Source organism: Cariama cristata, unplaced genomic scaffold (assembly GCF_000690535.1).
Source record: "Cariama cristata isolate BGI_N322 unplaced genomic scaffold, ASM69053v1 scaffold6490, whole genome shotgun sequence".
NCBI lineage: Eukaryota > Metazoa > Chordata > Aves > Cariamiformes > Cariamidae > Cariama > Cariama cristata.
The window spans coordinates 45,979-56,764 of NW_009593982.1; the positions used below are offsets into that span (position 1 = coordinate 45,979).

The 10,786-nt window shown below is 39.0% G+C and overlaps 1 protein-coding gene across 1 annotated transcript; it reads right to left on the reverse strand.

The window, feature by feature from the left end:
- Positions 1 to 2,295: 2,295 nt before the first annotated feature.
- Positions 2,296 to 4,276, reverse strand: LRRTM1 (leucine rich repeat transmembrane neuronal 1). Its single transcript, XM_009696198.1, has one exon. It carries the CDS (start codon positions 4,192 to 4,194, stop codon positions 2,629 to 2,631), a length of 1,566 nt encoding a protein of 521 aa, XP_009694500.1. The 5' UTR covers positions 4,195 to 4,276; the 3' UTR covers positions 2,296 to 2,628.
- Positions 4,277 to 10,786: the final 6,510 nt, after the last annotated feature.

The window sequence follows — 10,786 nt, forward strand, 5'->3', positions numbered from 1 at the left end:
CAGGAATAATTCCAGAGGGGTGCAATCACTAGTGTGTTTAAAATACAACCCACAAATATGCTAAAAATACATAGAAATACAACCACGGGATGATTGTTTGTCGGTATCAGTCTTGCATCAGATTTACAGGGGCAAAACCAGGACTGCACTAATACGTTTCTTTATAGTAACATGAGGTGACTATAGAAATAAAGCTAATTCGTTTTTTTTTTTTTTTTTTACCATATGCAGACAATATTTTAACAATCTTGGTTGGTTTTGGAAGCTTCCTGGCAACTAGCTGTAATCAGTCCTTTTGGCTGCAGTGCTGCATGTTGATTTGAGGAACATATAATGTAGTCCAAAGTTAGAGAGCCAATTTTTCACAGTTAAATTCCCTATTGATTTCAGAGAAGGGTTTAATGAGGAAGATATATATAGTGTGGCCTTCAGTTGGCATGGCATAAAGTATTTTCTCTTAGAATATGATCAGGCACCCAAAGAGACAAGGGACTCTGTACCTACACTCTGCCCTCACTCTTGGGTTTGCACATGGTCACTCAACCCCTCAGGTCACTTGGGAGTTTCAGGATGGATCAGACCCTTGTGGGTTTGAGGCACAGAAACAGAAATGTGCATTTGTTTAAAGAGAGAAAAGCCTAGTTTTAGCAGTGCTGGCTTGTTTCAAAGGAGTGGGTGAATTTTCAGTGGCCTCAGTGAAAAAAGCAGTTGATTTTCCTGAAATTTTCTATGAAAAAGTCCTCTCCCAATACATAATCTCATTGTTTTCACAAATTACATTGTGGTCTCACTAAATAAAAATCTGTATTGAGGCTATCATCGTATTTAATATTAAACAGGGTGAGATGTACCAAATAGAGGAAAATAAGCTCTGACTCCTTAAAAGTAGTGTCAGTCAGAAAAAAATATAAAATTCACTCTTTACATTCAAAATTGATGGCTAAAACCTGCTCTGCAGGAAAAAAAAATGCCTTGTTGTGTGCCAATTTTCTGCTATATGTCTGCTAGAGGTGGCACTTCAATGCTATAAAAAAGAAAAAAAGCTGTGTTAAATTAAAATGTATGTTAGATTTCTGAATTTTTCCTCTGTTGTTGGTAACTTAAGGATAGAGCAATAAGTACAAAGCATAGAAATGTTACCCAATTCATTATCTATAACATTTTGTTAGCATATAATGCTCTATGAAGAAAATTTCAGGATGCTCTGCCAGATGTTACAACACTACCTCATCTTCAATAGTATGAGAAGAGTTGTTGAAAAGATCCATCAGTAGGTTGTTCACATACTGGAATGAAAAATCCGAAATACAAGGAAAGGAAGCCTTTATTTAAGGGCAGTCAAATAAAACAGCTGTGTGATTCTACATTATTAAATCACTGCTTATACCCATCAATTCCATTTGTCAGTCATTAGTAAGGAGGGTTCATATACTTTCAGCCTCTGCAGAGATTTTGAAGTTGTTTTGTTAGTGAAGGCTGGTGGTGAAAGGGAGGGACACGAGATAGGCTTTGCTAGCAGTTTACTATAGGACCCAGAAGTACTCTCTAATAACTCTCTGTCTTAGTCTGACCATGTTACAGCCCAGGTTTTACTCTTGAAAGACACACAGGTTTCACCACTGAGAACCAAATAGCTTTTGCTCTTCTCCATTCACCATGGCACCACAGTGCACAAAGCAAGGGTTTCTTTGCTCTTAGCGGATCTCAAAACAAGCATAAAAGTGGGAAATGCTAGTAAAAGCCCTTAAATTTAGATTTTTTTTTTGTCTTTTTTATTTTAAATAAAATTACGATAAGCACATTTTGGCAGTGTTTCAGTTGTTTGGGTTTTGCTCTTTGCTGTGTTTTTTTTCTTTTTTTTAGTGAGACTTTGCAATATGATCAGTTTTGATACAAAATACTTTTAGGGGTTATGATGCAGTTTTTATGGATCTTACAGCAACTAACAAGTGAGCTGTACTTAAAAATCCTCAGAAATCCTGTCCCAGGGACACGGTCAAAACTTTAGCCTTTCTGAGGTGCACTGGCTCCTTGTTGTACTGACATCCAGTTACAGGTAGCACATTAACAAAAATATAATTCCAGCGTCATGCTTCATATCTTCAGTAACATGATGTAAGTGAATGTGTACTAATTACAATGTGAAGCCATCTGGTTAATTTTAAGCTTTCTATTTTACGTGGCATCTTTGCTCCTAGACTTTCATTTCAACGCTCAGTATGAAGAGAAAAAGAGGTTAAACTGTTGCATTTTGTATACAGGGAACAATTCATGTAATGTACACCAGTCTTTAAAAACTGTAAATGCTATTTTTTTTTATTTTAAACAGTTTTCTTAGTTTACAAAAGATCAATAATTGGTACCTTTTTACACTCTCAGATTCCTGAATGTTGACAGATCTTCAAAGGGAGTATTAGCATATGAAATCTTAAGATTGACTGTCCTGAAGGTTTTAAGACACGATAAAGCTAAAATATCAAGTCTTTTAGACAGCCCCTCTTAACAATTTTGGCGGAGGAGCACATTAGAAATCACCAGCAAAGCACAGCCCCCCCCCCCCCCCCCCCGTGCCACTGTCTGCCTGCACGCTGTTATTTGGTTGCACACGGTTTAAATCCCCAAGGAAAATCACACCTCGCATTCCCTCGCTGGCTGCTGGTGACAGGAACAAGATCCGTACTCATTAATGATCACCAGGGCTCCCTCAATGTGGTTGGGTTTGTAATCAACGTAATACTCCTGGGCTGACATGGCAGCCATTTGATGCATGGTCTGTTTTTGCTTCTGCTTTCTGCGCTGTGTTACAAAGCACTGTCTTAGTTGCCTTAAGCTGGCTGGAAAGCACTTCCAGGAGACGTACAACACTAAAACCACAATGAGGAAGGAAAAAATCAGTGCCATGGTCCCCGTCACCACCTTGTGAATCTGAACGGCGTTCTCCGAGTTCTCGCCAGGCATGGTCACGGTTATGGCGTACGTCGTTTGGTCGCCTTCGCTGTCCTGCACGTCATACGTGGCGGTGGCAGAGCCGTAGCTGAACGTTTGGTCGCTGTTGTTGGTTACCGGGGAGAGGGTGTTAACACTCGTTGGGTCTGCCGCGTCTTCACACAAGTGAAAAGCGTACACCGCGTCCAAAACATCCTCGCCCTGTGCGTACTCAGGGGTGGCACAGAGCAGATTGCTGTCGTAGCGACCCTTGAAGTTGCTCAGCCAGGAGGCCAGGGCGCAAACGTTACGGCTGCAATCCCAGGCGTTTGCAGAAAGGCTGATGCTAGTGAGGGACTTCCAGGAGTCGAGGACTCGGGAGTCGATGTAGGTCAGCCGGTTGGAGTCCAGCTGCAGGGATTTGAGGTGAGGTACACTTTCGAAAACATGAGGTTCGATGTATTCGATTTCGTTGCCGGAGAGATCCATTTTTTCAAGTTGCCATATCCAGTCCAAAGTGTTTACTACGATGGTAACTTTATTCCTTCGCAAGCAGAGAGAGTGCAGGGAGATGAGCCTGGGAAAATGGGCTAAATTCACTTTCACCAAGTCATTGTGCTCGAGGTGCAGCTCAGTGAGTTTGAACAAGCCTGCAAAAGAGTTTCGAGCCAGGCTCTTTAACTGATTGTATCCTATGTCTAGAAACTTCAGGCTGCGACAGTCCTGAAAAATTCTCACGGGCACGAACTTGATGGCGTTCGACCGCATGTGCAAAGTTGTTAGCTTTCTCAGCCCGTGAAACAGGTCAGGCTCCAAAGACTGTAGGTTGTTGTATGATAAATCCACACTGCGCAAGTTTGGCATGGGTCGAAAAGTGGTGTTGGGCAGTTGGGTTATTTTGTTGGAACTCAGGGTGAGCTCTTTAACTCGCCGCAATTTTTGAAAGGCATTCCCCTCCACTGAGCAAATGTGATTGTGATCCAGATAGAGCCACGTGAGCTGCATTAACCCTGTGAACTGTCCATCATGCAGCTCTGAAAGGCTGTTGTACCGCAGAGACAAGCCCATCATGCCCGACAGGTTGCGAGGCATCTCTGTAAGATTCAGTGATTCACAGTACAAAAGCCTGCCCTCACACCGACATAGCTGTGGACACCCACTATTCACGGCTGGAAGCATTTTAGAAAAGATACCCAGCGTACACAATATCAACCCCGGGGGCTTCCTCAGCAGCCAGTTTAAACAGAGACCGATAAGAAGGAAATCCATTAGCAAGAATATTTCCAAATACGCTGGAGAATGTCCATTGAATCTTTTCAAATTCTACATCATATTTTATTTAAGGGAAAAAAAAAAACAAAACAAAGCCAGAAAACCAAAGCAAAACAGCAAACAGAACAAACACAGAGGCAAATATTTCACTTTACAGCATGCAGGAGCTGTGCAGCATTAAAGTTCACAGACATTCAAAGGTAAAATGATAGTGATTTTGTTCATGTTAAATGCTGCAGCAAAGGAAAAAAAAAAAATCTTTCTTCATGAAAGAATTTAATTAAAAAGTGTCTTACCCACCCTTTTCCAGAGAGTGACAACCTCCATTCAGTTGCTTCCTTTGTGTTTGGACTAATTATATGCAGAGCTAAAAAAGACCCCTCTGTGCTACAAATTCAGTCCCTTTCAATTTTGTGCAAGGCTGGCAAGCTCACAATGTCTCACTTCGCTTCTGCTCAAAGAGCGAAAGGCTTGTCCAGCTAGCTTTTTAGCTGACTCCTAGGACCTGCAAGTTTCAGAACTATGTACATGAGCTTGATCTTCTCCTTCTCCCTCTGTCCTTTCCTCTGCAGTTAACACTGTGGCGTGAAAAAAACTCCAAACTCTTTACTAACGACTCCACAGGATTTGGCAATCTGTTTAATGTCCATCATTTGCAACGACCATTGACCGGCAACAACCTTTACTCCATAGAGAGGTTACCATTCATTCACTGACCGGCTAAGGGTAGCTTTATTTCCCATTCTTTGTTCGCTTTGCTTGTTAGGTGATGCTTAGAGCAGAGAGAGACAGCAAGAATCCCTTCCCTTCAGCTGAGCAGTATGTTGGTAGAGCATGCAGAGGCACCTAGTGTTCACTGAGTGTCGTAAGCTGCTCATGATTGTACGCCTGCACTGTGCATCTCAGACATGGGCAGATTGAAAAGGGGTGGGCATAAAACCCAACATTGGAGCGAAGCAGGAAAGTAATATATATGCTCTTTGATGAAATGGAAAATACTTTAAGCCTAGCTCGCCATTTCTCAAACGGGCACGCACGCACAGCCGCACAAATCATCAAGAGCGGGGCAGTGCTAAGTAGGAAGCTTCAGAATTAGGATTCGTGGTTTTTTCGCTTTTGTTTAAAGTCTGAATTTATAAGCTATTAGCCGGGAGAGGGAGATACTTGATTTCTTGGTTTGGGAAGGAATATGTAAACCAGTATCTTTGCATTGCTTTTTCTCTCTAATTCTGATGATGAGATTTGCCTTTTGGAGTCTTGGGGTGGGGGAGTGGGACGGGGAGAGGGGGGGAATGTGTTTTTCTTCTGACATTGTCTAAATAGAGCATGATTTGAAATTCTGTGCATTCTTTCTCATAGAAATGCAGCCAGAGCTCTGCAAATAGGAATGTCTGGTTTCATATAAGCTTTAATTACATTTGGTCTCTTTCCATCCTGCATATTTTGTGTGTGTTCAGCACATGCTTTTCCTAAAGGCTTTTTCTTTCTTTCTTTCTTTTTTTTTTTTTTTTTTTTCAGTGTATGCTATGGCACACAAAACTATAATTCTTGCAGCATAAAGATTACTGTGCTTTTGGAATAAGATCAGTGTATAGGTTACTCTGACTATGTCGGCAGCATGCAAAGAAGGGGTTTAGTTAATAAGTTCTGCAGATTGTGCTAGTTTTTGTTCCATGTACCAAAAAAAACCTTGCCTGATAATTTGCTGTCCTCATTATCTATGGGAAATGCATCGACAATGAGCTGTCTCTGTAATTTTTACTGACTGAAAAATATACGATACTTCTGTCATGAAAACGCTGTCCATCTTTTCCTATTATGAAATAGAGTCTAAAGCCTGTGTGCTGGTGAATGCGCTCAGAGCTGACAGCTCACAATTCTGCATGAATTCTCAATGAAGAAGTTTCACATGGAAATACAAGTATTGCAGAAGATTGTGCTAATTTTAAGTCTACATCGGTTGGGAAATGCTGGAGGCAGGGCAAAACCGTTACATTTGCTTTCTTTTTCACAACAATCTTTTTTTTTTATTAATTAAAAAAAAAAAAATCTTCTTTTTGAAGTATCTGTTGCAGAGCTGCAAAATCCTGGAGCTGTTCGTTGTGTTTGAGTGTGGCTGGCTGCTGGGAGTGTGTGCTGGTAGAGATCAAGGAATGCAGTAATTTGATGCAGTAATAGTTGTTTTATAGAAGTCCTGGAAAACTTAAGCTCCTGTGCATAAAAATGTGCGAAGAAGATTCATTACAAATGTATTTGCCGAAAAAAAAAGTCTTAAATAAATTACAAATATAAAACACTTTGACTATGGTTTCAGGACCTGGGAATCAATGTACTTTTATACTCCCAACTCAGTTTATTTACTTTTTTTCTGCTATTCACAACCCTTGTATTTCAATGGTCTCAAACCAAAAATGTGACGCTTTAATAGTGTATGAACCTCTTATATGTTTTAGTATTTGGGCAGGAAAGCTGAATGTGATTTTCCTCTCCCAGGATGATGCTGTTTTATTCAAAGCAGGCTGTTTATGCAAGTGCCCACTGGTTGCAGTACACCTTAATTCTGTTTCTCAGTACACAAAAGCAGGAAGGAAAACAGTGACAGAAGCAAGAAAAAGAACATTGAAGCAGAAGAGACTAAAAAAACCTAGTCCAAGAATATATTCCAGGTTGCATTTCTCAATATTTTGATGTAATTAGCAGGAAAAAAGATTAAAAAGATGACTTGAACTTTACAGGTACTGAGAAAAAAGCTGCAAAGCAGTAGGGTTGTACCCTTAAAAGACTGCAACCCTTCAAGTCTTCGTGAGGGAGGTCTTAATACCTTCTCCCATATAACAATTTGGGGAAGGATCTACAACAGTAGCCCTAAAAATTTCAACTGTATCTTCAAGGAAAGTTGACATTTTCTGCAAATCAGAGGATGATAATGATCACTTAGTTACCATCTAAATGCTTTGTATAAAGTGGAGAATTCCTCTAGTAGAGATGAAATTCCTTGATACATCCCTGTGAAGAGCTGAATACTTTTTTTCACTGCTTCTTCTTGCTATCACCTGGGATACAGCTTGGATCCTAACCAATCTGCCTGTTCCCAGACTGGTATATAATCTATTATCATTTAGTTTCCAGAGTTAGAAATTAGAGCAGACAGTAGCAAACCTGTATAGCATCAGCTGGAAGACTGACAACTAGAATTAGGGACCAAGAATTAATGGCCCTAAGCACACTATCTCAGAGGGCTGTCAGAGGTATATTGCATGACAGACTCTGCTCTTATTTGTCCAAAATTTCTTTGTAAAAAAGAAACCAGGTAATCTTAAAATCCGAGACCTCAACGTATGTTTGAGGCTGTGATGTTGAGGCAGAGTAGCAACCAAATTCAAGAACTGTGGCACATGGATCTGAAAAGACAAACTTGAGTCAATATATGTTTTAAGCCTGAAATATCCTTTGTAAATTTGATTTTCTTCTATATTTTTGAAATCTGCTCTTTTTTTGCAATGAAACTAGGAATCCACTTTGAACATGATTGTAATGCAAAGGGCTTAATTTCCACTGTCTGAGCTGTTATCACAGCCAAACTGTTAAGTTTACACATTTTCTGAAGTTTCAAACCCTCTGGCAAATCTCTATAAATTAGCAGATTTAAATTAGCTTTATTTATTTATTTATTTAAATGTGCTATTATAAAACATTTTAAGAAGCACAAACTAAGTTTATCTGTGTTTAAGGGAAATTGATTAAATCAATGTAAAGTGAGTTACAGAAGAACAACATGAGTGAAGTTTTAGAAAGTTTAACTGAGAAGCGATTTCTTGTAGTCATGACAGGTGTAATTCACAGGCAACACCCTGCAGTGACTGTCAAAACTGTTCAGGTTGAAAAAGGAAAGCATTTTTCAATGTATTTAGTCTACCCATGTTTAATATTATGTTCAGATTAATGTCACATATCGTTTAACGAGCCTCAGAATCATTTTGTTCTTACTAATTCCTTGTATTGAGTGGCATTACTGTTTGTACCTTGATATTTAACCTGCCTGAGTTTGCACCCAAGTACAGATAGGGTCAGGACGGAGTGAATGCAATCAGAAGCTGGACACTAATGTCTAACAAAACACAAAAAGACAAAACAGTATATTAGATACTGAGTATATTTCTTCCTTCTGGTGTTTTCTGAGTGGTTTCTATCAGTATAATAAAAAGTGGAACTTTTTGTGGTGATTTTAATTTCCTTTCATGAATGGACAGACTCAAACCTTGATCTTACATGGTAGTCTTTAATTTTCAAGTGCACTGAAGCGTGGCATTTAGTATAAAGGAAACATTTAAAACCAGAAAAGGGAAGAAAAAGTCATAACTCAAAGTAAAACAAATTAAATCTGTTATTTCTCTGGTATTTATATCTCGGTCATCCCTGGTATTTGGCCGGCTGTTCCTTTTGTATAGCTTTTAGGGTTTCAGGTGGTAAGAGGTCCATCACCTGTATAATATGTTTCTTTTAGTAAATATAAAAATGCACCATATTATGCAAGCTTTTGGCCAAAATACTCCTAGTGACTCCAGATGTCAAAGTGATAACTACCATTAAATTCTTGTAGTGCATAACAGACACACTGGAGTTGCTAATACCTTTAAATAATAGATATCGTTATGTAAATCCCCTTAGTGTTTTTGACAATGTGATAAACACTTTTCTCTCTCGTTGCAATCATTCCACTCTCATTATCAGCCACATTCAATAGTAGATAGTCATGCATAGCTCTATAAAGTCACTCACAGAACAGACCTATGTGCAGAATTGTCGATGCAGTGTGGAAATGTTAATTTTTAGGAAAATATGTCAGTGGTAAGACAAAGTGTCTCTCTCCTCCGTTCATTTCTGGTAGACTATTTGAATAAGCTAAAGAGTTACTGACTCTCTTAAGTATCTGTGAAATTGCCTATGGATTTCTGGATGTGCTGTCAAAGCTCTAGACAGTGTTATTAGTTGTGAATGTCCAGGTATAATGGAAAAATGACAAGTAAAAAATATACTTTTGTGATTAATCAACACATTGCTGAAGATCAAATAGCATCCTGGTTAAACAAAGACTTCTGTGTTACGGTCAAGTTACTGGATTGTTTTAACTCTTGGTTTATAGGGAAAGTGGAAATTTAAACCTTGGGTTTCAATTAACTTTTGCTAATTTATGTCTCTAAAAATGTCTTGGGAAGTCTTGGAGGAAGCATGTGTAGAGTGCAATGATTAGCAAATGTAAATGTTTTACTTAGTCATATTTAATTGGAAATCAATTAGTTCCACCTTCAGAAATGCTAAACTAGACACTCCAGAAAGGTTTGTCTCAAAACCTTCCCAAACATTTCTGGAGATGCCAGCAAATGGACTGTAATTGATTTCCAATTAACTTCAGAGCAAAGAGGGCTACAACTTATCCATACACTTGAATACATCTACTTTGCCCTCTTCTACAGTTGCTAGTTCATCTGTAAGGGTTATTTTTGAATAAACTATAGTGATAAATAGTCTTTTATTTGTGTTTTAAGACTCTTTTCACTGAAAGGATTCTGTTCTTACATGGATGTAGCTAATCCAAGATGGCTATTGACACCACTGCATCTTGTAGTGGCTGGTTGGTTGGTTTATCTTGGTGTATTTACTCAGATTCATCAAGCCTGAGAGATGTTGAATGATAGTTCAACCATGAATTTACTACAAAGTGACAGAATAACAGGGTTGGTTAGGACTGTGAAAAATCTCCCCTGTAGCCAAACCGGTTGTGGCTCTAAACCCATGGTGTGTCCATGACTTACTGGCATTTTGTGTCCTTCCCCAGAATAATTTGTTGCTCAGAAAGTTGTCAAGTCACACCTGGGGATGCAGATATAACCGTGTCAGCAAACTCCGGCTGTAGAGAAGCCATTCGTATTACGTTGGGGTAGCTTTCTGGATGCAAAACAGTCCACTCTTGTTATTGATGACATAACTTTAGTGCCAGTAAACACTTTTTAGACTTTCAAGGTGCAGGAAGTGGAGAGAATTGAGAGGAATTTATGAAATCAGTAAAATGCTAGAATGAAAAAGTTAAAAGCTGTTCCTGGCAGTCTCCTGGAAAGTCTCTTTACAAACGGATGAACTGCTCTTGGAAAATTTTCCCAGAGCAGAATACTAAGTATTAGACAATCAGTTGTTCTTAATCCATTCCTTTTGCTCCTTTCCAAGTGTATTTTAAAACAGAATCAGAAAAGAAAACAGACCTTATGCTGGCCTTTGTAGATACATTATTTTGAGAAATAGAAGTTGGTGATAAAGTTGATGCTAAGCTAGTTTTTTGAAATGGAATCAAGGCTTTTATTGAGTTCCCTTGCATCACAGAGGATACCGTTTGAATAGACTGCAAAGGGGTTGTTTTACAGGAAAACGTTGCTTTTGGATAATGTTACCTGCAATTAAAATAATTCAAAATGTTCTCAGATCTGACTCCTGGATTTAATGAAGATTTGGACAATATGAGCTGGATTCTGTAGTCATGGAAATAGATGTTGGACTGTAGCAGAGCACCTGTAGCAAACAGGCAATCAGATCTTTG

Excerpts from the sequence above, each read along its gene's own strand:
- LRRTM1 (XM_009696198.1), bottom strand. The coding sequence starts at position 4,194 with ATGGATTTCCTTCTTATCGGTCTCTGTTTAAACTGGCTGCTGAGGAAG.